This window comes from Diceros bicornis, chromosome 5 (genome assembly GCF_020826845.1).
Source record: "Diceros bicornis minor isolate mBicDic1 chromosome 5, mDicBic1.mat.cur, whole genome shotgun sequence".
Classification (NCBI taxonomy): domain Eukaryota; kingdom Metazoa; phylum Chordata; class Mammalia; order Perissodactyla; family Rhinocerotidae; genus Diceros; species Diceros bicornis.
Genome location: NC_080744.1, coordinates 93742632 through 93770530, shown reverse-complemented (window position 1 = coordinate 93770530; position 27899 = coordinate 93742632). Strand labels below are relative to the sequence as shown.

At 50.6% G+C, this 27899-nt stretch overlaps 1 protein-coding gene and 1 pseudogene across 1 annotated transcript; one reads left to right on the top strand and one right to left on the bottom strand.

The window, feature by feature from the left end:
* Positions 1 to 3209: 3209 nt before the first annotated feature.
* On the bottom strand, positions 3210 to 4302 carry LOC131405446 (acireductone dioxygenase-like; annotated as a pseudogene).
* Positions 4303 to 10199: 5897 nt separating this feature from the next.
* IDH2 (isocitrate dehydrogenase (NADP(+)) 2) lies at positions 10200 to 26779 on the top strand. Its single transcript, XM_058542463.1, has 11 exons — positions 10200 to 10365; positions 19617 to 19708; positions 20707 to 20872; positions 22199 to 22359; positions 22444 to 22587; positions 23420 to 23556; positions 23738 to 23889; positions 25330 to 25442; positions 25618 to 25715; positions 25810 to 25902; positions 26385 to 26779. Exons 1-11 carry the CDS (start codon positions 10251 to 10253, stop codon positions 26470 to 26472), a joined length of 1359 nt encoding a protein of 452 aa, XP_058398446.1. The 5' UTR covers positions 10200 to 10250; the 3' UTR covers positions 26473 to 26779.
* Positions 26780 to 27899: the final 1120 nt, after the last annotated feature.

The following is a 27899-nucleotide window of genomic DNA, read 5'->3' as shown; positions in this document are numbered from 1 at the left end:
CAAAATTCAGCTACTTGTGGATACATGTAAAACATGGTGACAGAAAAACGGAAAGTAAAAGCCATGAAAAAATATATATCAGGCAAATACCAACCAAAATAAAGCTGGTGTCTCAATATAATATACTATAAAATAAATTCTAAAGCAAAAAGCAATATTAGGTATAAGGACAATCATTACTATTAACGATAGAAGGAATAATTCACTAGTAAAATATAACAGACATGAATCTAACACTTAACAACATAGCTTCAAAATATATACAGCACAAATGGATGGAATTACAAAGAGAAAGGACACATCCACAGCCACATGGGGAGATCCTAACACCTCTCCCAGAAACTAATAGATCAAGCTTATAAAAACTTATAAGAATACAGGTTTGCAGAACCTTTGGTTGTTTGAAGAACAATTGACAAGCATGCTCTAAGGGGGAGATGCGGAACTCTGCATCTTACAATTAGCGAGATATATTTCTTGTTTTCAAGAACACATTCGACCACATTTGACAAATCTGACCACATACTGAACCACAAAGGAAGAGTCAATAAGCGCCAAAGAAGATATAGCATATAGACCTAGTACAATGAAATATAAAGTCACCATCAAGAAGAGAGTCCCCAAACATAGTTAGGCATAACTAATACAGGACAAACTGACATCAGGGGCTTCCTAAGGTGATGCAATGGGAATGACACAGTCTGTGTAATATTCCTGCTAAAAAAGTTTAACTCAAATCTAATGGTAAGGAAACTACCAGACAAAAGAAACAATGCAACTGTTAGGACATTCAACAAAACAGCTGCCCTGGATTCTTCAAAAATAACAAGGTTACAAATACCTTCCACCCATCCACCCCTCAAAAAACAGGGTATTGCCTTAGATTAAAGAAAGCTAATGAGACAAGACAACCAAATGCAATGCACAACCCTTGATTAGACTCTGCATCCTGGACTCCCTCCCTGAATTTAAAGGAATTATTGGGACAATTTAATATGGACTATATGTGATATAGTATTATTGCACAAATGGTAAGTTTCTTGTGTCTGATAACGTGGCCCCCATTTTTGTTGAGCTGCTAGTGCTTTCTTCTAGGATGGTTCTCAAACTTTTTGGTGTTAGGATCTCTTTGCACTCTTAGAAGTTGTTGAAGACTCCAAAGAGCTTTCATTTGTATGGGTTACATAAAACCATATTTACGGAATTAAAAGTTAAAACAGAAATTAAAAAAAATTTATTCAGGGCTGGCCCCATGGCATAGCAGTTAAGTCCAGCACACTCCACTTTGGTGGCCTGGGTTTGTGCGTTTGGATTCTGGGCACGGACCTATACCACTCGTCAGCCATGCTTGGCAGTGACCCTTATACAAAATAGAGGAAGACTGGCACAGATGTTAGCTCAGAGCTAATCTTCCTCAACAACAACAACAAAAAATATTTATTCATTCATTTAAAAATAACTACGTTTTCCAAAATAAAAAACTTAGTGAGAAGAGTTGCTTTGTTTACATTTTTGCAGATCTCTTCATATCTGACTTAATGGAAGTAGCTGGATTCTCATGCCCACTTCTGCATCCAGTCTGTTGCTGTAGGTTGGTTTGGTTGACGTATATAAAGAAAATCCAGCCTCACACAGGCATGTAATTGGAAACGGAAAAGAAAGGAGTGGGTTTTTTTTTTGTTTTTTTGTTTTTTCTTGTGAGGAGACCAGCCCTGTGCTAACATCTGCCAATCCTCCTCTTTTTCCGCTGAGGAAGATTGGCCCTGGGCTAACAACCGTGCCCATCTTCCTCCACTTTATATGGGACGCCGCCACAGCATGGCTTGCCAAGCAGTGTGTCGGTGCGCGCCCAGGATTGGAACTGGCAAACCCAAGGCCGCCACAGTGGTGCGTGCACTTAACCACTTGCGCCACCAGGCCGGCCCCAAAAGGAACGTTTTAATAGCTTTTTCAGATATTGAGGATATTCTCTTTTTTCACCCATTATCAAAGACCATTTTTCAAGAACAACAATGCCAAAAGCATAACGTGGAGTATAAGAAAATAGGTTTCTATAAGTATGATTCAATTAAAGCTGTTTACAGCTATTCTCTCCCACTGTAGTTAAGCACGAATACAAAAAGAATGAGGTGAGGAAAACAAGCACACGCAGTGGACAGAATCAGAGTCAGCGTGCAAAGTCCGAGGGATCCGAGGTTTCACTGCAGCAGGAGGGGACCAGACACAGGTGGCCTTTTTTTTTTTTTTAATTTAAATTAAGGCAGTTACTTTATTTTGAATAAGAAAGTGGCAAGTGGCATAAGCAACTGAGAGTGCCCCTAATATGAGACCTCTTCCCCCTTACTATTCCTCATGCCGAGGCATAATTTTGGGAGAAAAAAGTGTCCTATATGGTTAGTTATCTATCATTACACCTTTCTAGTTTGTTTTCCTACACCAAGCAATTCTCCAATTCTCAGCAGGAGTGAATGTCCTACAATCTAATTCAATCTACCTGGCATTAGCATCAGATCCTGCAGGTTAAAGTCTCAGTCCCATAAGACTGATGCCAACTGCAAATCCAGGACAATTGTATGTCTGACTGACTGGCTATAAATTGGGGGTTCCTATGACCCCCTCTTCGGGTCCCATAGTTGACTAGAACAGCTCACAAAACTCAGGGAAAGTTTGATTTGCATTTGCCGATTTATTATAAAGGATACAGATGAACAGCCACATGAAGAAGTACATAGAATGAGGTCCAGAAGGGTCCTGAGCACAGGAGCTTCTGTCCCAGGGGAACAGGGATGCTCAACGGGACTGCTTACGAATAACAAAGGACACTCCTACCTCTTGGGAAATTCCAAGGGTTTCAGGAGCTCTGTGCCAGGAATCATGGACAAAGACCTAATATATTTCTTATACCACAACCTTCTTATAAGGCAGGCATGGCATTGACTGACAAACTGGTTTAAAGTCTAAGAATCACGTCCAGATAGAGCATCTAAGCATTATATTTCAGGAGATAAAACTTTCATTTGGGTTAAAGTTGAATGCGTGTCTGAACCACTGATCTTGATTGAGTTACAGAAAATGTGATTTGTCCACAATTCCACAGTTGCTTCTATGTACAAATCAGCTTTATATCTCCTTTCATTAAAAAATATTCTGATCAAATAATCTTGCGAAAGAAAGATAATCTAGCTTCAAGCTACAATATAAAAGCAAAGAGAAAATGATTTATTTTCTGCTCAGTTATCATGTTTAGGATCTTTACAAAGAGAGTGTTAGGTCCCAGGGAGCACCACTATGTTGTCTATGCCAAAAATTTCACATACTGTCCTTGAGTGTAGAAACAGCTGGCCAGCTGTACGCGGTCCACACTGGTTCTCCCACAAACAGTCACGAGGTGTCACGTAGTTCTTTTCATCCAGCGTGAAGCAGTGATAAATTCCTGCAAGAAGAGTTATCACGTCTCCTTTCTCCATGAAAATCCGGATCCACTACTCCTCTTGATTGCTTACATTCAAGTATCCACTACCATCCTAGATGTAGCAAATTTTACATCCAAGCGTAAATGTTCCTCATAAAACCTCTTAATCTTTTATTCATAATTTGGCAGTTTATCTTTGCATATGGTTATTATGTCCATCCAGGAGTAGTTTCTCTTTTCAGATCTGTTCTAATTCCGGATCATTCTCATATTTGTCAGCTTCCAGTAAAGGACTCTGAGCTGGCACAGCTGCTCCAGCCAGACTGGGCAGTGGGGTCTCTGGACCATGGGGCCACCTGGAGTTGTCCTGGGACTCGTTCATGTACCAGGCCTGCACCATGGTCCGGGCCTAGGGGTTTGTATGTGGGCATGGTGGGCACCCTAAGCACCAGGGGTACCTTGACCTGCATGGTCTGAGCTGAGCGGAGGCCTAGGTGGTCTTTATTTTCTGGACGTCCAGGTGCCTCTGACGGGCGCACCACTGGCCAGCCCCGGTTTCCTGGTCACAGGGACTGGGTGAGGCCCCACCCAGGGTATTCTTTTACTATAACAAAATGTACAAGTGATAGTTTCTCAAAGGTTAACTGCAATGTGGAATCTGAAACAACATCAGTGCGTCTTTCCTACTCCGCTACATTCAAATCCTTTCTTGAATAGATCTTTTACCTGTGCACAACTTAACATCACGCATTGGTCATTTGGAAAATATTGGATCACTGAGGCATGCAGATCTTCCAAAAGTCGACACATTTCATTACACAACATGAAAAAAATCACATCTGGTAATACCACTAATCTCATTAGAAACATCTTTAAGAACTGGGAAGCTCTCAAGCTCAGGGTGGTATATACAAGTTTTTGAAAATTTTAGATTTCCCTTGAAAGCTCGAATTTTATCATTGGAAAAAATAATGTCAGTTATTTTCTTGAAGTGACTGGCTCATTTCATTCATTTTTGAGGAAATATCTGCCAAATATTCAAGTCTGAATAACTACGGGTTCTCTACCAGTTGATCTCTCCAGTTACAACGGTGTTCTATGAAAAAAGCGGCTGCTTCAGCTCACAGCCCACATAAGCTGAAGTGCCTTCCGCGGAGACACCGTCTTACTTGTGTCTGCGGCACATGGGCTTTATTCGGACTCCCCATTTTCATTACATAGAATATTAGAAAGATGTATACCCAAGGAGACCTTATTAATAGACTTTTTTTTTTAAAGACGGAGAGTGCATGGTGATGAGCAATAAAATCACTACTGGTCTGGTTTGGTGCCTCCGTCATGACTCACGGTAAGGGGCCTGCTGTTTTCCCCACTGTTGCTTTTGCACCACTTGGGCAAATGTTAACACAGTGAGAAAGGCATTACTAGGCCTTAGTATTATTATGGAAACAGTTTTGACCTCGCAGATACCCCCTCTCCTCCTCCTTCAGGGTCGGCGGACCACATTTGAGAACCACTGCTCTAGGTCTCACGTCTTGTGCTAATCTCCACCAAACTTTACGTTATGTTCTGCTCTTTCGTCCTTCTGCGTCGCCAAGAACAATCCCTCGGCCTTGCCCGAGCACCTGGAGGCGGCAGCCTCCAGCCCGCACTGCAGCCCAGTTTCCCCGCCCCGCGCCCTCCTGCTCCTACCTCACTTCCTCTTCCCCTCCCCCAGCCTCTTTAACCCCTCACTTCCCGCACGACGGAAAGAATGCGAGAGGAGAAGCCTCAATCTGAAGGAAGCCGCCGGGGTGAATTGTGCTGGGACGTGGGACACTCTGTACAGCACAGAAGTTACTGTGACGATTTGCTTTAAAAATTTAAAAAATATATATTTTGATTGTTCTTTTCTGGTTACAAAAGTAATAGATGCTTGTTATATAATATTCAAATACCCCAGAATTCTATAAACTAGAAACTGAGAGTCTGCCATCATCCTACCCCCCATACACTCTTTGGTTTAGATGCCTTCAGTTTTTCATATATATGTGTGTACATTAAGATGGGATATTTCTCTGCAACTTTTTATTTTCACTTATATCACAATACATTTTTCTATATCAGCAAATATAGATCTACCTCATTCTTGATATGAATGACAATGGACATTTAGGTCAGTACTAATTTTTCTCTATCACAATCCATGCTGCAGCGAACACCTTGCACTTACGTCTCTGTTCAATTTGGTGAGTACTTCTATGGTGTCAGTCCTCAAAGTGGAATTGCTGGATGAAAGAATATGTGCATTTTACAAAAGGATGGATGCTACTGTGGGAGATCAAAATTGACCACCCTGAAATGTATCTCTTTACCTTGGTTATTTTCACTGATGGACATTTGACCTCCCCCAAACTGCCTAAAGAATTTAACATAGAAGACTTGTTTCAGGAGGGAGCCACTATCATATGATGGCTGTAATATAATGTAAAATAGATGTTACAATAGGAAAGGCACCAAAAAGCCCATCTTATTAAAAATTCTGTCTCTCCCAGGCCGCATTCTCCAGATGGCCCCGCAAAGAGTTGCCAGACAAACATTTACATTTATAAGGGAAATCTCCATTTGTAAAGGTATCTCCCTCTCTGTATTGGGAAGAGGGGGGGATGGCCTTATCTGTGGAAACTCATCAGTATGGAAGGAGAGGACTTAAATCCACATACCCTTGATTACTGTAATTTCTGTCTCCCTCCCCACCCCCAACATCCTCCTTTGTCTTTAGCTGAAGATGGTATTTAAGATGAGAATTGCTGCTATTGTGTTGAGAAACTCAGTTTCCCTGGTTTCTCCCATGTATACGCGTTATTAAACTTGGTATTATTTTCTCCTGCTAAACTGTCTTTTAATTATTTGGCCAGCCATACGAACCTTAAGGGAAAGGGCAGAGGGGGATTCTCCCTCTTCCCCAACACTACCAAATTGCCTTCCAAAGAGACTGTACTAACCAACCCTTCCTCCAGCCATGTCCACTGTATTCCAAAATGACCTGTTTACACATCCATCTTCCTGACCCCCCCAGTGGACTGAGGTCCTCTCAGGAATGCAATGCACCCTCTTGGCCATCCCTGATCATGCCTGGCATGTCATAGGAGCTCAGTAAACTGATGTGGAGTGGATGTAAATGAATGGATGATATTAACACCACCAGCAGTTTTCTTCTATGGGTGCTAAGCATTTTATCTATGTAAGTTTATTTAATCCTAATAACTACTACAAGTAGGTGTTGTTATTATCCCCATTTGCCGATGAAGAAACTGAGGCTCAGAGAAGTTAAGTGACCTGACCAGGCAATGAGACAGTCATAATAAATGACCTCAGCAAACAGGGAGAAACCTTCATGTGCTGGGAATCTGCTGCCACCCAATAATGTCGCCTCTGGTACTTTTTATTGTCTTTCAATTATTTCCCCTTGCTCCAACTTTGGATCTCTAGTTTTATTAGGAATTTTTAGGGTTGACTTAAGCAACCTGAGAGAAAATTTCATGAAATTAAATAGTATTTTAAAATCTTCCAAATTTGTTTCTGGACCTCACCCATAATTGTCCAGAGATTTATTTTACAAAGTTAAAGTCAGAGCAGGACTCTGTGCTCTTTTATTAGGAGGGGGGATCTGGGATGTTGTTCACCTTGCGTGAGGACTCAGGTGTAAATGAACCGTGTGTCCCCCACCCCCACCCCCAGAGCAGGCTTGAGGAGGTGCGCTGGGACTTGGCCACCAAGGATGAGGGGGTCTGGCCATAGGAGTGGAGAGAGTCCACTTGACAGAAGGAAGGGATGGTGCAAAGGCTCAGAGTCAGGCACTATTCACGGGAATGGCTAAATTAAGGGTTCTTGAGGGGAGGAAATAGTAGAAGAGAAGGGAGGCGAGGAAGGTGAAGGCCATAAATGTTATAAACTAGGAAGATTTTATTGTATGAGGCAGTGGAGAGCAGAGAGCTGAGCTGCGGAGTAATGGCTCAGGGCTGGGCTTCAGGGTGACGCGCTGGAAGCAGTGGGTGGGGCAGGTCGGGAGGAGGAGGGAGCACAGACTGCTGGCAGGGAAATCAGTTTGAGCCGATCACAAATAGCTCTGCTATCAACACCTCTCCCACAACCCTCTCCTCCTCCTATTTTCTAATAATGGCATCACCGTTCTTCCAGCTCCAGGGATGGAAGTCTGAGTCATTCTGACTCCGCCCTCTGCCCCTCGTACAGCCAGCTGCCATTCCTGCTGATTCCACCTCTACACCGTCTCTGGAGTCCTGCCCTTCTTGAGGGTCCTGCCAGGACTCCGTGTCAGGCCTGCCTCTGGTTTGGGGACCCTGGCCTCCCTTCCCCAGGTCTGACCCCTGCTCCCCAACATCCCCTCACCGCCATTGCCACATGTTACTCGCTGCCTACAAACATACCACACTAATGCCCTGGAGTGTCCGCCTGGATGGAGCGCCGGTCCCTTACCTCTCCCAGCCTGCCTGTCCAGCCTCCTCCCAGGTTTTAAGAGCCAGCTTAATGGGTGTTCCTGCCCTAAGCTCACAGGCGCTCCCCCATCAGAGGTGACCTTCTCGTTGCCAGATGCCTCGCATGTCATCTGAACTCCTCTTGGGACAGTTTCCTCTTGTGCCTGGTTTGTGATGATCGCATAGATGTGTGTTTGGCTCCCGGAGTAGAGACTGAGTGATGTGCATTTTTGTGCCTCCCCAGGGAACTTGTATGTGACCTAGACTCAATAACTAATTGGGGTTTGATTAAAAATAGGGAAGGGTGGGAGTTTCCAATTCTGCTGACCCCAAAAGGGAGGATCTAAGCACCTTTTCTTTAAATACCCTCTTTCTCTGCAATGGCTTTTAGGGCCATTAGTTACTACCACCAGGAATTCCAAATAGGTGCAATAAATAGGGGCTCTGGTTTCCCCTTCTTTCTTCTTAAAAGAGCAATGGGCTATGAGCCAGGTATATGAATATGAACTAGAGTTCTGCTACTTTCCAGCTGTGTAACTTTAAGTGAGTGTCCTAACTCTCTGAGCCAATGGAGCTGACATGAACTGCGTCACCAAATGGGCAGTGTACGATGAAGGCAGGCATGCAGCTAAGCCCTGGGAGGTGGGCAGGGAGCGGCAGTTTAATCTGAGGACTTTGCCTCGACTGCCGCGGGCTGCTGCTGTGCTTGCAGAGGACACGTGTGCCCCTGCCTGATCCCTCTGCAGGCAAAGGCCAGACTCTGGAACATCCTGAGGCTGCAAGACTGCCTCTCACGCCCCTGACCCCTGGTCCCCCACATAGAGGAACAGATGAGCCCCCGGCACGGGCAGCAATTTCTCTGTGACCGATTCAGAAGTGGGAGCATGACTAGTTGACATACGTAACTGAATCTGCGTGTTTGGGCCAGAGGGGCCCTCAGGGGGTCTGTTCTCCCAGTGTCAGGTATGGACTGAGGCCCAGGTGCCTGATAATTCCAGAGGCTTCCATGGTCTCTGAGTTTTGAGCAAGAGAATTGGGAACAGAGTGAAAGGCATAATGGGTCAGTCTGGGGCATGCTGGCCCAAGAACAGGCTTTTGACTGAGGTCTCAGACTTTGCCAGGCCCAAAGGTAGCCTCCCCTTGGGCCTGGTCTGCTGGCTCTCGGGACCAAAGCAGTAGCCTGCCCGGCCAGGACAGGGAGAAGGCAGCTTTGAAGCCAGGAATTCTAGGTCGCTCTCCTGGCCCAGCCCCATCTGGTGACGTTGACCGTCAGGCAGTGCAGGGGAGAGCCTGGAGCACAGGGCAGAAAGGGGCTGTTAGTATTTGGAACCAGTTGGTGTGACTAGGAAGGGGGGGGAATGGAGCTAGGGTCAGAGTTTTCTAAATAAAACCCAGCCGCCAGCTGGTGTCTCATTTCAAGAAAATGGGTGAAAAGAGAGAGAGGCTTCGGTTGTTTACAGCAGAACCAACCGGTATTCTTTTGTACGAGAGCCGGCAGGAATGGAACTGTTTGCCTGGGTAGATGCCGCGGTTCAGACCAGACTGCATGGGCACCCGTCTGGAACGTGATAAGCGTTGGTGCAACCACTGCTGAGCACAGGGTGTGCCCCAAGACTTTTACGTACATTATTCACCCAAGTCTCCTGGCAGCCCTCTTATTGTTATCATTCCCATTTCAGACGGCAGAAAACAGACTCCAGTCATACTGAATGACTCCGAGGACTGACCTTCTGGTGGTAAGCAGAGAAGGAGTTTCAACTGGTCAGTGTACACAACCTGCGGAGAGGATAGGAGGATCTGAGAGTGAACTCAAGGAGACACGAGGTGCCCGTGGTCTTAGTTCAAGAACGCGGAACCCGCACTCGGTTAATGCGCCTTGGAGTTGCAGCCCAGCAAACACGAAGGACCCAGGAGTTTGCTCAGATTTGCCTTTTTGGGTTTAAGCTGATGTGTCAGCAACTGATACCCTGGTTCTAATGGGGCTTCCTGGAGAGAGGGGGTTAGCCTTGCTAACGGCTCCCCTCATTCTCCGCCTCTGCCCCCAACTCGCGCGTCCCGGTGGGTTTCACGCCCCTCTTCCCCCGGGCCAGCCGGGCTTTCCGCAGCGCGGGTAGAAGCGCGGGCTGCGCGCTGGGGCGGGGTCCCGGCCGGTGCAGGGCCGGAGGAGGAGTCCGGCCTGGCCGGCCCTGGCCCCGCCCACGCCCCGGCGAGACCCAATCGGGTGGTGGCCCCCGGCCGCCCCGCCCCGGTCCTGCCCGCGCGGCCGGCCCCCGCCGGGTCTCTGCGGCCCGCCGCCAGGCAGCTGGGAGCAGCGCTGGCGGTCGGATCTCGCCTGCGCCTCTTCGTCCGCTCGCGTGCTCGGGATGGCCGGCTACCTGCGGGTCGTCCGCTCGCTCTGCAGAGCCTCCGGCTCCGGGCCAGCCTGGGCGCCGGCAGCCCTGACAGGCCCCAGCTTGCAAGAGCAGCCGCGGCGCCACTGTGAGTGCCACGAGGGGGGTCCAGGCAGGGCGCGCGCCCGGCACCGCGACGTGGCGGCCTCCCGGACGGGCACCAGGGAGCGCGACCTGGGACGCTCGCGGGCGGGGACGGCGGGGTTGGGCACACAAAGAGCCGGGGGACGGGGACTCGCTCCCCTGCCCCAAGCTTCCAGGCCGCGGCAGGCGCAGGGGTGTGAACTTAAAGGATTGTGGCAACTGATGGCCCGGCGACACTGGCCCTGCGGCCCTGCGCTGGCTGGCGGGGGCACCAGGTTTCCCTGCGCCCCCGGATATCGCTGTAGCGGGTGCTGGGGTGTCCCGGGCCCGGAGGGTATCCTGCCCGCCCTGCGCCCTTGGAGGGAGACAAGCAACCGAGTGAGGCGGGAGTACCCGGCCCGCACCCTCCTCGGGAGGGAGAGCCGCGGCACAGTCCCTGCTCAGACAAAGGCGGGGAGGGAGGAGGCATCCACTTCCCCTTCCTTTTCAGCTGGGCGCGCTCTAATCCCTCCTCGCTGTCAGGCCCTCGTCAGCTATTTTTGGAGCCTCTTAACGCGACAGCTGGAGGAGCGTCCTTTTTATTTTCCCTTTTATTTGGACGTCCCGCTTCTCCTTGTCACCGCACTGGAGGCTCCATCCTGGGGCCTCTCCTTGGGTTGACCTGCCATTTCTCGCCGGCCGGCTTCCGCGCTGCTCTTGGCCCTGCTCCGTTCACCCGACTGGGAGACCTGGCAGCCGTGCGCCAAAATGTCACTTTCCGGAATCGTCCACGCAGCTCTGTGGTGCCCTTAGCTCCCTGCTTGGACAGGTCATAATAAGCAGGACTTGGCCTGATCCTCCATTACCAACGCAGGTTGCTCGTCTGGCATTCGGGCACTGGCCTGACCCTGGCTCTCCATCGCCAGCTACAAAGGCAGGGAACAATGTAGGTCCCTTGATCCTGTCTGATGCCTGTTGCCACGGAAACCCCTATCCTGACCTGGCCGGGAGCCCCTTGAGGTCAGCCAGGAGAGTGAGGAAGAGGGGGTGGGGCCCAGGCGGCCTGGCCTCAATAATCTTTAACCGAGTGTGGGAGCAGCTGACTCCCCGGAGCTGGGGAGGGAAGGGGGAGGGGAAGAGCTTGGGTCCCAGCAACCCCCCTCCCCCGCCAAGGAGAAAGGGGCATTTCTGCTTTTGTCCTTTTGAGATTTGTCACTAAGGGGTCAGCCCTGCAACTCCAAGGTTCCAAGTGCCCCCAGGCCCCACACAAAGTTTCCCATATGGCACCACCTTCAGCAGAATATGGTGAAAGTTAGATATGTTCTCCAATTCTCCCCTTTTTTCTGCATTGATGGTAAAAAAAGAAACAAAAAACACACAAACAAGAAAACAAAGCCCTTTTTGGGGGCCTGAATTTTGGTAACACATAAAAAGAGCAATCAGTTGCAGGTCTTTCCAGAAGTACGCAAATGGGCTGGTTATTAATGGGCAGAATGCCTGGTGTTTTAGCTGGACATGAGACTATACAATTGTGACCTCTGCTAGCTTGTTACCTGGCAACACTGCTGGAGACAGCATACTTGGCATTCCCCCTGATGACAAGGAAAGAATATTTTTTGGCTCAAACAGGCTTGTGTTTTTGCTGCAGGGCAATTCCCACACGTATCTCTTTCTAGTTTTGCAACTCATAGGCCTCCGGCGACTGCTGGTGGTAGTTCTGTTAAGTTAGAGTCTGGGGAAGTGAGGGTGGGCTCTGCCCAACCGCTCAATGGGAGAGTTGCTTATCTAGCCTTTCTTTGCTCCGCTCCTAGCCCGGAGCTTAATTTTCTCACCCTGCCCCTTAACTTTTCAGATCTTGGCCTGCACTTGTAGATTCCAGGGCAAATTATTTAATGATTGTTCAAAGTTTTGCAGACCCACCAGTAGAGTTCTTATGTGTTCTTCACTGAGCCTGTATCAACCACATCAGATAAGACCGCCACTGCCCTGCCAGAGCTGTTTTGGTTGGTCATGTTTAGGCCCAGTAGGTTTTGAAGAAGAGCCTCTCTGGATAGCCTGAGGTCTGCTCCAAAATCCTCTATGTGAGGTTGAGGCCTCTTGTGCTGATTCCATTCAGGGTATGAGGTACTGGAAACTGCTCTCTGATTACTGGAAGCCAAGCTCTGTGGCCGGCCCTGGAGTTTACACTTCTGTAAACCCATGTTTGAAATGCCAGCAGATTGCAAATATTAATACACTTTATAATTTTATTTATTTATTTTTTTCCCCCAAAGCCCCAGTAGATAGTTGTATGTCATAGTTGCACATCCTTCTAGTTGCTGTATGTGGGACGCGGCCTCAGCATGGCGGGAGAAGCGGTGCGTCAGTGCACGCCCGGGATCTGAATCCCGGGCCGCCAGCAGCGGAGTGCGGGCACTTAACTGCTAAGCCACGGGGCCGGCCCTATTAATACACTTTAAATTGTGAGCCTCTGCAGGTCTCCAGGGCAGGGAGCCCACTGCCCGGCAGAGATGCCACCGTGTACATTTGTGATAATCTGGTACAGTCTGATGGTGAGAACTCACCGGCCTTCATGTGGCACTGCATCCCAGGAGGGTGGGAGAGGAGGGAGCACATTTTATCCAAACAGGAGGTGAAGGCAGGGCAGCCCTTACCACAGACCAAATTGACTGAATTGACATTTATTCATGCCTTCAACAAATATTGTGCTTTGACTGTGTGTCAGGCACTGTGCAAGGTGCTGGAGATAAAGCTGGGAGCAAGAGGAAAGATTTCCCTTATGGAGCTTAAATTCTAATGTGGGGACAGACAGTAAACAAGGTAGAGGTTGACTAGCGTGATATATGGTAAGAAGAGCTAAAGAGAACAGATGAGCAAGGACTGTGTGCAGGAAAGTGTGGATAGGGCAGCCAGGATAGGGCAGCCTCACTCAGTGAAGCCCTGAGGGAGCGAAGGGAGCAGGCCAGTAGTTATCAGGGGAAGAGGGCACTGCAGGTGCCAAGGCCATGCTGGAGGAGTGCGCCTTTGCCTGTGGGAGAAGCAGAGGAAGGAGTGGGTGAGGCTCGCTTGGAGTGCACAAGAATGAGTGACGGGAGATGAGGGCGGGCAGTGGGGGCCGTGGGGGCTTGCAGACCGTTTTTGAGGACTTTGGCCTTTACTCTGAGTGAAAGGGCAGGCTTTGCAGGGTTTTGAGAGGTGTGTCATGGCCTAATTTACATTTTAACAGGAGTGCTCTGACTCCAGGGACCTGGTAGGAGGCCATAGTAATTATCTGACAAGAGAGGATGGTGGCTTGGACCTGGGTGGTGGCACGGGGGGGTGGGGAGAAGTGGTTGGATTGTGAATGTATTTTGAAGGAAAAGCCAAAAGGATTTTTGGATGGTTTGGATGTGGGTGGGAGAGAAAGGGAGGAGTAAAGGATGACACCAAGGAAAATACTAAAGGCTCTTCTAGAATTGCTGCCCTGCCTTGAGCTCCCAGGAATTGGGGGCTTTTTTTTACTTTCTGCTGGGCCGTGCTGGCCGAGTGGTCTCTGCTGAGTGCAGATGGATAGGAATGTGGTGGAAGCAGTTACTCTTGGGGGCAGCCGTCTTGGGAGGGACCTCTAGCCTTGGGTTTGGACCAGCAAGCAGATCCTGAAACTAGGGACAGGTTTTTTTTTTCTTTGTGAGCAAGATCAGCCCTGAGCTAACATCCATGCCAATCCTCCTCTTTTTGCTGAGGAAGATTGGCCCTGAGCTAACATCCGTGCCCATCTTCCTCCACTTTATGTGGGACACCGCCACAGCATGGCCTGACAAGCGGTGCGTCGGTGTGCGCCTGGGATCCGAACCTGGGCCGCCAGCAGCGGAGCACACGCACTTAACCACCAGCCCCCTAGGACCAGGTTTTGAAATCCTTGGTGTGGGGTGCTAGGAGCCCCAGAACAGGAGAAGAGTCAACCTAATGGGCCTCTTGTGACTGGTGTAATTCCATCCCACACTCTGGCCAAGAGGACAGTGTTTGTGCAACGTGTCATCTGAAGACTTCATGGTGACTGTCCCCTGCAGGCTTTTAGGGAGCCCCAGCCACTGTTCCTTGGATTTCAGGTCACTTGTCACCACTTGTCTCCCAGAGAGGGGCCAATGATGGGGGTGTCTCCACTGTACCGGCTGAACAACAGACAAGGTCTCAAACTCCGATGCCTCGGGGCGCTCTGGGAGGGCACATGGCTGCCTGGAATGAAGGGAGAGGCTGTCCTCAGCCCAGCAGGTGGAAGTAACTCATTCTTCAAGAGAGACTGGATATTTATGTAAAATCTGCTGGGTTTTTTTGACTGGTTTAAATTTTTAAAAAAATTTTAATTTTCATTTCTCATTTTTTATTGTGGTGAAAAACACATAACAAAAATTTCCATCTTAACCATTTTTAAGTGTACAGTTCAGTAGTTTAAGTATATTCACACTGTTGTGCAACCAATCTCCAGAGCTTTTTCATCTTGCAAAACTGAAACTCTATACCCGTTAAACAACTCCACGTTCTCCCCTCCCCCAACCCTTGGCAACCACCATTCTACTTTCTGTTTCTATGATTTTTTTTGTGTGAGGAAGATTGGCCCTGAGCTAATATCCGATGCCAGTCCTCCTGTTTTTGCTGAGGAAGGCTGGCCTTGGGCTAACATCCGTGCCCATCTTCCTCTACTTTATATGGGACGCCGCCACAGCATGGCTTGACAAACGGTGCGTCGGGTCTGCGCCCGGGATCTGAACCTGTGAACCCGAGGCCACCGAAGTGGAGTGCGGGAACTTAACCGCCGCGCCACCGGGCCAGCTGCTGTTTCCATGATTTGACAACTAGGTACCTCATATAAGTGGAATCATACAGTATTTATGACTGTATAAATAAATACAGTGACTGGCTTTTTTCACTTAGCATAATGTCCTCAAGATTCATCCGTGTTATAGCATGTGACAGGATTTCCTTCCTTTTTAAGGCTGAATAATATTCCATTATATGCACAGTCAGCCCTCCATATCTGCAGGTTCTGCATCCATGGAACATGTACACGGAACTGAACATGTACACGGAACTGAACATGTACAGACTTTCTTGACATTATTCCCTAAACAATACAGTATAACAGCTATTTACACAGCATTTACATTGTGTTAGGTATCATAAGTAATCTAGAGATGAGTTGAAGTATACAGGAGGGGCCGGCCCCGTGGATTAGTGGTTGAGTGCGCGCGCTCCGCTGCTGGCGGCCCGGGTTCGGATCCCGGGCGCGCACCGACGCACTGCTTGTCCGGCCATGCTGAGGCCGCGTCCCACATACAGCAACTAGAAGGCTGTGCAACTATGACATACAACTATCTACTGGGGCTTTGGGGGGGGGCAAAATAAAGTATACAGGAGGATGTGTGTAGGTTATAGGCAAATACTATGCCATTTTATGTAAGGGACTTGAGCATCGTGGATTTTGGTATCCATGAGGGGTCCTAGAAGCAATAATACCCTGCAGATAACAGGGATGACTGTATGTACCATGTTTAAAAAAAATATTCAAGTTAAAATTTGACCTTCTGAGTAAGATATAGAAATTGTAAAAAGCTTAGGCAATATAATTATGAAATCCTTACATATTTAGTACGGCTTCTAATTTATTATAAGAGCTACTTCCCAAAAATGTTAATCACAGCTGGATTGAAAGAGTATTTGGGAAATGTCACAGTGTTGTTTATATAAGTCTACCGCATAAGTCTATTGGAGATCCAGAGGGAATTTGCCTTTGTGGAATTTGAAACGAAAGAACAAGCAGCAAAAGCTATAGAGGTAGGTCCAGATCCATCACTAAAACACGGAAGTGCTTCCTTTTTTACTTTCAAAACAAGTACATCCATGTTTAAGTGGTGGGGCGCCCAGTCTTGGAAAAACTTGGAATTATGAGCATCATATAACCTTTTGGAGGAAAGTTTTTCTTAACCTTCCTGGATTAGTTTCCAGAGTCCTATTCTCCTCTTGAGGGTTCATACCACGTTGTGTTTATCGATTCATTCATCGATGGACACTTGGGTTGCTTCTACCTCTTGGCTGTTGTGAATAGTGCTGCTCTGAACATGGGTATACAAGTATCTCTTTGAAACCCTGCTTTTAATTATTTTGGATATATATCCAGAAGGGGAAATGCTGGATCATATGGTAATTCCATTTTTAATTTTTTGAGGAACCATCATAGTGTTTTCCATTATGGCTGCAACATTTTACCTTCTCACCAACAGTGCACAAGGGTTCCAATTTCTCCACATCCTTGTCAGCGCTCATTATTTTCTGTGTTTTTGATAGTAGCCATCCTAATGAGTGTGAGGTGGTATCGTGTGGTTTTGGTTTACATTTCCCTAATGATTAGTGATGTTGAGCATCTTTTCATGTGCTTGTTGGCCATTTATGTATCATTTTTGGAGAAATGTCTATTCAAGTCCTTTGGCCATTTATTAATCGGGTTATTTGGTTTTTCGTTGTTGAACTCTCCTGATTTTTAAACCGTGGTCGCCAATTAACATTAAACAAAAAACAAAAACAAAACCCAAAACAATACCTGGGCCAAACAAAATGCGCCTCTGCTGCTTGGACTCACACAGCCCCTCGGGGAAGTTTGTTTCCTGAGAGGCCTCCGCACCCCTGGCTTTGATAATGGCCTGCCTGCTCTCTCCGTTGCCTGTGGGTTTTCCTTCCCACACTCACTCCTTGAGGGCAGGCACTGTTGTGTTTTAGGTGTCTCAGGAAGAGGTGGTTAGCACCTGGTTGTCCAGTAAATAACTGGGCTCCATGGTCTCTGAGGGTTTGACAGCTGCATGCACAGCAGGGCGGGCTGCCTGCTGTGATCTTGACCGTGAACTCCGCGGAGGCGGTGTGGTGCCTGCAGTCCACAGGCTGCTGTGCTTGAAGCCCAAAACTTGCGTGGAGCCCAGGCTTAGGCAGAAACCTTTAGCACTGGCCCCTAAATGAATCTTTCCTTAGGGATCCTGATTATGGTAGGCTCCATATATTTTTAAAAGTTTGGTTACCTCTCATCAAATTAACTCATAGGAGATGCTCCTAAAAACCAAGCTAGCTCTGCAACAGCCCAGTAGACTTTCTGCAGGTCCTAAAGCCCTTTCCACTCAAGCTTCAGACCAGAAAAGGTGAAAGAATTTTGAGCTTGGGTCCACAGCCCACTGCATCTCGGGAAGGGTGGTAGAGCAGTGCTGGCAGTGTCCACCTTGTTCTCTGGGGAGCGAAATATTTACAGACTGTTTGCTTTCTGCTTCTCCACAGCTGACCCACAAGGGCCCCCAGAGGCTGCACTTGAGCCAGGGATCTGCGTTCTGTCCTTTCTCTGACATAGCCACGCTCCTTGGGTCTCATTTTCCTCCCTGAATGGTCTCTAAGATTCTTTTTAGATTAAAAAAAAAATCTGTTTGCATTTCTTTGGAAAGTGAATTATTTTGCTGCACATAATTCACCTTTTTCTTAGCGGGTCAGAGATGTCGTCATGAGTTGTGGCTGTGGTGTGTGTCGTAGCACGGTGACATATTTGAGGTCTGTTGGCTTTGGTCACTTTTGTTTTATTTATTTTTATTTTTATTTTTTTTAATTTTATTTATTTTATTTTTTCCCCCAAAGCCCCAGTAGATAGTTGTATGTCATAGCTGCACATCCTTCTAGTTGCTGTATGTGGGACGCGGCCTCAGCATGGCTGGAGAAGCAGTGCGTTGGTGCGCGCCCGGGATCTCAACCCGGGCCGCCAGCAGCGGAGCGCGCGCACTTAACCGCTAAGCCACGGGGCCGGCCCCACTTTTGTTTTAAATGTGCCTAAGTGGCCCTGCTTAGCTGCTTTTTTTAGGCCTGCTTTTCATAGGCTTCTGTCCCTTGCTGTCAGCCTAGCCACTGTCACTTCTTGCGACTGTTGGCATTTTCAAGTGAACGTCCTTGTCCCCTCTTCTGGTTTGCTGGGTCTCATCTATGGCAAGGGGGAAGACCATAACTACATCTGTAAGGACTGTGTGTAACCTAAGAGTACATAGGCCCTGAGTGAGGGCCGAGGAGCGCTCCTTTGGGGACAGGGCCCAGCTCTCAGCTGTCCTGTGCCTACCCGGGTTTCAGCAGCCAGTGCGACTTCTGAGAACTGAGGCCCGACTGCAGGTTTTGCACAGATCTTGTTGCCCTGCTCTGCAGTCGCTGCTTCTTCAGAGACTGGGCAGAGGAACATGCTGGCGCTGGGCTGCCCCTGTCTGCTGCAGCTCAGGGTCAACAAGCTTCGTCCCAGGTAGTCTGCACTGCCTTGATTAATTGGATGGGCCATTTTCTTGAGGTTTCTTTGGAATTCACTTCCCAGATGGTTGGTTTTTCTCACGAGTCAGACTTTCCTTGAAGAGCCTCCCCTAGCTCCTCTTTCCTTCTCCGCCATCTCCCTGGACAGAGGTCAAGCCCTTGTCCAGTCCTTGGATGCTTCTCTGGCAGGACTGGCCAACCTGAACCAGCTTGGATCAGGGGTTCTGGGTTCCATTCTCAGGTGCCCTAAGCCTGTCCTTCCCATTGTGCAAAGTGTGAGTCCTCTGTTTTCAAACTATAACCTTGGGCAGGAAACCAGTATGCCCTCCAAGCCTCAGTTTCCCCACATTTAAAGTGGAGATAATGATACTCCCTTCAGGAGTGGTTTTGAGGATTAAATGGAATCATATAAAAGATGAGGTGCACCATCAGGTACATAGGAGGTACTCAGTACAATTTCCTTTCTCATTTCAAGTTAGTCGGGTTCTCAGGTTGTAAGCAACAGACAGAGTTAATGACTTGCTAACTTTGAGAGGAAGTTATTGGAAGGACATGGGGTAGCTCATAGAATTGCAGGGAAAACTAAAGAACCAAGTCTAGGACAAGAGAGGATTCTGGGCTGCCCTTGGGACCTGGGTGGCAGGAGGCTCTGGGCAGCCTCTCCCTGACTTCCTGCTGGACAAGGTACCCCAGCTGGCTCTTGTCCTCTGTGTTGGTCTCCTCTGCCTTCAGATTCCAGGGGAGGGGATCTGACTGGCCAGGCTGGCATCTTTCTGGCTAGTCCTAGCTGGCCATACTCATTGGGGGATCCAGGTCCCCTGAGCAGTCTGGGAGCTGCTCCTGCAGAAGAGGGAGTGAATACTGGGCAGCTGGACCCTGGCTGACTACTGCTCCCTCATTGGTGAAGGATGGGTCTGGCCGGGGAGGAGAGAGGCTCCCCTACCAACCTCCCCAGGAGCGTGATGCGCTGTCTGTACCTGGTTCTAGATGCTGACAAGAGGATCAAGGTGGCAAAGCCGGTGGTGGAGATGGATGGCGATGAGATGACCCGTATTATCTGGCAGTTCATCAAAGAGAAGGTAGTTCCTTCCCGCAGTGGGCGGCTCTCCAGGTGGCTGGCCAGGCACAGTGTTCAGTCTCAGCCTAGGTCTCCTGGGCCCCCTTCAGGTCCCTGGGACTCACTCGTCACCCTGGTGGACAGCAGCAGTTTCCTGTTTCTCTCCTCCGTCCACCCTTCTTTCGTGTCCTGACCACTCATGGTTCTGGTGACACCTGGTAGGCTTGTCCTCAGCAGCCTGTCTCCTGCTGGTACCAAATCCTTCATGCTTTAAGATATGTGTGCAGATCCAAGGCTGACCCTGTGTCAGACCCGTCTTGATCCGCTGCATTCCAGTATGCTTCCTTGAGGGAGGGAATGGAGAACAGGGCTGGTGTGCAGGGCAGCCTCATAGCCCACAGCTGTGCACATGGTTAACCTTTTCCTAGCAGTTCCAGATGTCATTGTGAGTCTGTTGTGAGTCACTGTGATGTCATTGTGAGATGTGGCTGTGGTGTGTGTTGTAGGACGACGATATGTCTGAGCCCCCAGGGCAAATGGTTCCCAGTGTGGCTGCTTGGCTTCTCCAGTCACTGTGGCCTGGGTCCGCCCGGGAGAGCACATTGTCCATGTGGAGACCCCCACATTGTGTGTATGTCACGAGAAGCAGGGCAAGAACCACCACTTCTATTTGGGGAAGAAGAGGGAACCCATTGTGTAGAGAAATCTAGGTGCACTTGGGGTTCAGCCGAGTTGATGGGCCATCATGGGAGCAGGTGGTCCACGCTAGGAGACGAGCCCTGCAAGGGCTACAGCCTGCTCTGCCAACCTCTCTCCAGAACCCCGGCCTCCTGCCAGCTTTGGCCTGGCCCCTCTGAGGATGGCTGACCCTAGCCCTCTGCTCTAGTGCCCCCACCCTCTGCTGGCCTTCCCTGGTTCCTGCCCTGCTGGGGTGTCCCTGCCACGGCCCACAGACTTCTCCTCATGCCCCTGAGTCACAGTCATCTGGGCTGATGCCTTGCCCTGGCTGTCTGTCTCTAGCTCATCCTGCCCCACGTGGATGTCCAGCTCAAGTATTTCGACCTGGGGCTCCCAAACCGCGACCAGACCAACGACCAAGTCACCATCGACTCCGCGCTGGCCACCCAGAAGTATAGTGTGGCTGTCAAGTGTGCTACCATCACTCCTGATGAGGCCCGTGTGGAAGGTGCGAGGGCGTGGAGGTGGGTGGATTGGGGCAGTGGGGCTGTGAGTGACCCCAGTCTCTCTGGGAACGCCTGGTAGACAGGGGAGCCTTAGCAGTCTCTGTAGCGAGGCTGGGCAGAGGCGGTTAAGGGGCTGGCCTCAGGTTCCACAGTTAGGGTGTGGCAGAGCTGAGACCGGAATCCATGTCCCCTGCTCCCAGGCCAGTGGTGTTGCTACTGTGCTGTGTGGCTCTGGCCAGTGAAGGTGTCACGGGTAGCAGCGAGGAGGAGGAGGAGGAAGCTAATGTTGACGCTGCCACAGTGAGGACAGCCTCTTTGGTCAGCTTGCTCCTCTGGTCTCCTGAACTGTTTGCAGGTGGGCTTTCAGAGAGACTCCCGGGCTGCCTCTGTCCAGAGGCTGTGTATCAGACCTGTATCCTCAGAACCCCGGAGGGCTCTGGGGAACATCGCTGGTGTCCTGTCACTGTCTTGGCATTGCAGGTTGGCCCCCTGCCCCTGTGGCCATGGAGGGTCCTCATGGAGGTGCCCCACCAGGCTTGGACTAGCTGCTGGTCCCTGGTTCTGGGGGCCACTCTCGAGGGTTCCATAAAATGGCACCAGTGTGTGGATAAAGGGGCCAGGTTTGGATCATTTAAGAAAGGGTGGTTTAGGAGTTTGCAGAGTTCTCCTCCCTACTTCTTGCAATGAGGGAACCAGAGGAGGCATTCAGGACTCATCCTCTCCAGACCCTCCCAGCCCCCCCGATTTGCAGGTTGTACCGACCTCAGGGTAGAGGAATTGTTTTAGTGTAAGCTCTTTCCGCGGGTTTTCTTTTACTTCTCCTGATCCCTGGCATTTATATATCCCCATTTATGGACGAGGAAGTAGAGGGTCATAGTCTTAATGACGTGGGCTGGACCCCGCGGGTAGTGGCAGGACTGGGGCTAGAACCAGGGCGTCTGGAGTGAGGCAGTGTGCTGCTGACTACGTCCCAGTGTGATGTGGGAATAAGAACAGCTGACAGGGCCCTTACCACGTGCCAGACACTGTTCTAGGTGCTTTACATATGAGCTCATTCAGTCTTCACAGCAACCCAGAAGGCTAGGTATTTTACCAATAATTTCATTTTGTAGCCCACGGTGAGCCACTTGCATAAGGCTCACAGTTAGAGGTGGACCTTGAAGCCAGGAAATCCGATTCCGGAGCCCACACATTCACACCCTAGACTCTACTGCTTCCCCCAGGATGACTTTTTTAGGATCTCCATCTGGCTGCATTCTTGCTTGGGGTTCAAATTCTGGTTGGAAGGTGGGGGCTTCAGTTAGACCACTTCATCTCTGTCCTCATAGAGTTCAAGCTGAAGAAGATGTGGAAGAGTCCCAATGGAACCATCCGGAACATCCTTGGGGGGACTGTCTTCCGGGAGCCCATCATCTGTAAAAACATCCCACGCCTCGTCCCTGGCTGGACCAAGCCCATCACCATTGGAAGGCACGCCCACGGTGACCAGGTTGGCTATGGCAGGAGCTGGGCTCTGCTGGCCTGGGACCCCAATCTGGAGCCCCTGGCCTGAGCCGTCCTCTTGTCTCTGCAGTACAAGGCCACAGACTTTGTTGTTGACCGGGCCGGCACGTTCAAGGTAGTCTTCACCCCGAAGGACGGGAGCAGCGCTAAGGAGTGGGAGGTGTACAACTTCCCTGACGGTGGCGTGGGCATGGGCATGTACAACACTGACAAGGTGAGGCCCCGCACGTGGCTCCTGAGCTCCCTCCTCCCCCACCCTGTCCTTCTTGGGCCACGTCGGGTTGGTGGTTCTGACTGTTGTTCCTGTGTCAGTGGCCTGTGAGCAGAGGCCTGTGAGCAAATGCAGCTTGGATGTGTTCAGGGGGACCCGCAGTGGGCCCCCTGTGGAGTGGGGCTGTCCGACTCCTGCTTAGCCAGATGCTCCTGCTCCCCAAGTTCCGGTGCTCATTCTCAGACGCACCTTTGGGGACATGTTAGTTGTCAGGACTCTTGGCTTAAACAAACTCGGGTTTTTAACACCTCTTTCCCTCCCCATCCCCCATCCCTTGGCTTTCCTTTCCTCTGTGGTTGGCCTCATTCTCAGGCCATGAAGAAGTGGCCATCAGTAGCTCTAGGCACTCTGCCAGCTTGGCTACCCCATCAGAAAAGAGCCTTTTTGCTCCTGGTTGCAGCAAAAGTTCCAGGCCTGGGTCACATGACCATGAGCCAATCATGGAGGCCCAGGAGAGGAAGGGCTCTGATTGGATAAACCAGGATACACTGTCAACTCTAGACGCTGGTGGGTGGGCTGGGGGAATTAGCCCCACCCCAGCCATATGGTGTGAGAATTGGGGAGGGGGAGATAGCTTTCCAAAGCAAGGTTGGGGGGCTGCTTCCTCTCAGAAGTTGGGAGGAGGATACGGGGCTAGAGAAACAACAGATGCTCACCCCAGGGTGGCTGGGTTAACCCAGACTGCCAGAGAGGGTCGTGTGGGAGGAAGGGATGCCATTCCCGGGGCCCGGGCCTTCCCATGGACCATGCCAGGGACCTCTCTCTGTCCCCGCAGTCCATCTCGGGTTTTGCGCACAGCTGCTTCCAGTATGCCATCCAGAAGAAGTGGCCCCTGTACATGAGCACCAAGAACACCATTCTGAAAGCCTATGACGGGCGCTTCAAGGACATCTTCCAGGAGATCTTTGACAAGTAACAGCCTCTCCTTACTGCTTCCCAAGGACTCCACAGCCCTTCTTCCCTGTCCCTCCAGCCCCATCCTGCTGAGGTGGTCACTGTCCCACTGCATTTGGCACAGCTCTGAGGCTCGGGGAGGGATCCCCAACCTGTCAGCCTCCTGCCCTCTCCCCACAATAGACCCTTTTGCTCCCAGGCACTATAAGACTGAGTTCGACAAGAATAAGATCTGGTACGAGCACCGGCTCATTGATGACATGGTGGCTCAGGTCCTCAAGTCTTCAGGTGGCTTTGTGTGGGCCTGCAAGAACTATGACGGGGACGTGCAGTCGGACATCCTGGCCCAGGGTATGCTCGGAGCACCCTGCTCCCGGCGGGGATGGATTGTAGGTCTTGTCTGGCTGGGGGGATTTTCACACCCTTTTGGTAGAAAACTTCTCTAGTGTAGCAGCAGGAGTGGGGCTTGCCTGCTCATTGCAGAGTCCCCTGTGGACAGCAGGGGGCAGGAGCTCCCTGGCATCTCAGTGAGGAAGGCTCACAAAGTAGGTTTGGACTGGTGTATTACTAAGGCTGCCATTACAGAGAAAGGACACAGGAATTCAAGTTCTAAAGGGCTAGGTGTGTCAGCTCTGAGGTTGTTCCTGTCCGTGAAGGGGCCAAGTGACTCTTGGTTCCAGATTTTGACTAGGTTTGGCTCGAGCACAACTGGATGTTCTTTAGATTAAAGAGAATTCAGTTTGCACAGTGAACCTTTTGGATATAGGAGAATATTGGGGAAGATGGCAAACCCCAAGCCCTAGAGTGTCCGGAAGGACAAATTGGATTGTGAGCATGGGTGAGGCTAATAGAGAAGACCCATGAGAAATAGTCCAGTTGTGTTGGGAACAAGAGCAGGAAAGGTGGTGGGAGTAGGCAACATGCAAAGCATTGAGACTGCAAGGGAAACAAGGTTACGTGAGATGGGGTGAGGCGTAGCTCCTGATAAGGAGAAAAGTGAAGCCCACGCCAGGTTGCGATGAAAAGGTGGAGGATCTCGATGCTTTATAAAAACCTTTGGCTTTATTTTGAAAAGTTCAGTGGTGATCCTCTCACCAGAACAATTCCCATCTACGATGGAAGGATGAAAAGCCATAGCAGACAAGAGAAAGGCGTGCAAGTTCGCCTTAAGTATATAAGGAATTGGTGAGTGTGAAGGTCCAGGTCAAAACGGAGAAGGCGTCACCCTTCCCCTGCCCCAACAGCAAAAATTCTTCGACAAATAATTTTCCTTCTTGTTTTGGTGCCATGGAGTGCTTTTGAAGCGCAGGAGACCTTGACAACAGAAAAGGTTGACATCTGGACTTGGAAAAATTTGGAAATAAATCACAAAGCTTTAAAGTAGCCTAAAAGAGCAGCAGATAAAGTGATCGAGGTGAAATAGCTGGCAGCAGGCTTTATCCTTTCTGCTTGAATGAGCCTTTTGGTCACGAGCCAGGCTAGGTGGGCAGAACTCAGTGGGGTCTTGGGCCCTGGGGGCCACAGGCTCTGGGACGCCTGGCCGTGGGGACACAGATGTGTGTTAACAGGCTGATGACAGCCACCTTCGAGTGCCCTCCTGCTCTTGCTGGGCTCTGGAGACCACAACAAAGGTCGACAAGCCCAAAACAGTCCTGTCCTCCCGAGTTATGGTTGGGGGTGGGTGGAGACACAGCTGAGAGGCAGCTACGACAGCAGGAAGGCAGGGGGGCTCAACCCCGGTGGTCTGAGGAGTGGCGCTGGCACTGAGAGGAGGGTCTTCCCACTCTTCAGGCTTCGGCTCCCTTGGCCTAATGACGTCTGTGCTGGTCTGCCCGGATGGGAAGACCATCGAGGCTGAGGCTGCTCACGGGACGGTCACCCGCCACTATCGGGAGCACCAGAAAGTGAGTGTGGGGACCATGGCCGCATGGCCGACTCCCCCAGGGACCCAGAACCCACTGGCCTTGAGGGCTGGGAGGGTGGGCCTGGCCCTATCAGTCCAGGGGTGGGCCGCTGCGTCCAGGTGGCCCCCTTGTTGCCTGGTTCGGCTCTTGATCCCCCTTTGGCCCCGCCCCCCAGGGCCGGCCTACCAGCACCAACCCCATTGCCAGCATCTTTGCCTGGACGCGTGGCCTGGAGCACCGGGGGAAGCTGGACGGGAACCAGGACCTCATCAGGTGAGTGCAGAGGGTGGGGTCTGAGCTGGCCCAGGGCAAGTGCTGGGCCCTGGCTCTGCACAGCTGGGGTCTCACTCTGCCCCATCCGCTGCAGGTTTGCCCAGACCCTGGAGAAGGTGTGCGTCGAGACAGTGGAGAGCGGAGCCATGACCAAGGACCTGGCAGGCTGCATTCATGGCCTCAGCAAGTGTGTGGCCTGGGGTAGAGGGCAGGGCTGGCCTTCCGGGACCTCAGGGCCGGGTGGGAAGAAGCCAGTGGACCCCTCTTAGAGGCCCTCTCCTGAGTCGGCTTAGCCGCCAGGGGCCTGGGGCAGGACAGGTCCACAGTCCTGAGGGGTGGCTTGGGCCAGGCCTCCCCAGACCAGGCCCAGTGAGTTGGTCCTCATGCCTGAGGCTGGCTGCTCAGAGCCTTTCCATCCCCTCCTGCACCCATCTCCCAGCTTCTCCCAGGAGAGCTTGTACCCAGCTGCCTAGTCACCTAGAAAAGAAAACAGACCCTACCAGGTTCCTGCTGAATTTGCTGTGGCCCTTTGGCGGTGGGCTATGGGTAACATTTGACCTATAGCCTGGGTGTGCCCCTCCCCACAGGGCACGAGAGGACTGCCGTTCAGATGCCCAAGCTCGGGCTCTGCCCTGGAAGGGTCTCACGTGCGTGGTGTTCTCTTGGCAGTGTGAAGCTGAACGAACACTTCTTGAACACCTCGGACTTCCTGGACACCATCAAGAGCAACCTGGACAAAGCTCTGAGCCAGCAGTAGCGGGGGCAGGGAGCGCTGCCCGGCAGCTGTGGGGCACGGGTCGCAGCCACGCGGGCTGCGGGCCACGGCTGCCCCCAACACGAGGTGGAGGGTGAGCCTCATGGCCCCTCTCAGGAGGCCTTTCTAGGGGACGTTTTTTATAAGCAAGATGTTTTTAAAAGTACGTATCTGCGTTTTCCCTCACGGTGACGTGAGGCAGGAACAGTGTGTTTTACCTCAGCCAGTCAGTATGTTTGGCATACTGTAATTTATATTGCCCTTGGAACACATGGTGCCATATTTAGCTACTAAAAAGCTCTTCACAAAACTGTCTGCTGTGTTTGTACCTGAGGGGAAGGAGGCAGCTGAAGCCCAGAGGCAGAGGCCTTCAGAGGGCTTGGTGATTCCACCAGGGACAGACTGAGCACCTCAGGGCACAGTAGGTCTCTGTCTTAGGCCTCTATCCAGTCAGGGGGCCACCACGGCAGGGTGGGGGGACCGGGCAGCAGTGGGAGCCTCCTGCATTCTACAGGAGTGGCCTCAGGAACTGCTGGGACTCTTGGGGCACAGGCCTGTGGGTTCTCTGGAATTTCCTAGCATGATCCGGTTCCTATATCCTGTTCTGCATTTTAGGATTGTTATTATTTCCTGATAGATTCTATTTTTATTTATTTTTTTCTTTGTTGGTTTTAACCTCTTTTTAAACATCTCCAGACCTCTTTATTTGCCCTTTTCTCAGTCCTCAAAACAGGTCCCACCCAGTAGCTGCCTCTCAGTTCTCTTCACGGCCACCTGGGGCTGGGGGTTGGGAGTGTCCAGGCCAGTGGGTCCCAGACTTGGGTTCATCTTCACCATTCTTTGGCAAAACTAGAAAAGTAAGGTTATAAAGTTGCTATAAAACTGAATAGGTCCAATCTAAAGGGGGTTATCTTTTATGCAGGGATTGATTATACTGTCATGCACCGCATAACAATGCTTTGGTCAACGACGGACCGCATATACAACAGTGGTCCCATAAGATTAATACCATAGAGCCTAAGATGGGCTGTAGCGCCCACGCACATGGGAGGCCCCCTTCTGTTTGAAAGACCACTCTTCCTCAGTAATTGCACCGAACTCCCGGGGCTGTAGGAAGAAAAGCTGGTGTGCTGGCTCTGCTAGGTCCAGCTCCTGGAGGGGAAGCTCAAGGTTTCTGGGCCCTTCTTGGTCATCAGTAGCAAAGGGCTGGCAGCTCCCCAGAATGCACAGCTTCTGAAGCCGTCTGGCATTGGGAGCTGGCTTCTGTTGTGGTGCCCTGTTGGTGGGTAAGGAGGGGCAGCGGCTTTTCTCTGCCAGTGGTGGGAATTCTGGGGCCTTGCCCCCCCCCGGCCCGCCCCGGGCTTGGAGCAGCTCGCTGTGGGGGCCTGGCCTGCCTGTGGCCATTCCAATGCAAAGGATGGTCTGGGTCC

Excerpts from the sequence above, each read along its gene's own strand:
- IDH2 (XM_058542463.1), top strand. The coding sequence starts at position 10,251 with ATGGCCGGCTACCTGCGGGTCGTCCGCTCGCTCTGCAGAGCCTCCGGC. Across the intron at positions 23,890-25,329 it reads GTCGGACATCCTGGCCCAGG|GCTTCGGCTCCCTTGGCCTA; the intron begins GTATGCTCGGAG and ends CCCACTCTTCAG. Across the intron at positions 25,903-26,384 it reads TGCATTCATGGCCTCAGCAA|TGTGAAGCTGAACGAACACT; the intron begins GTGTGTGGCCTG and ends TTCTCTTGGCAG.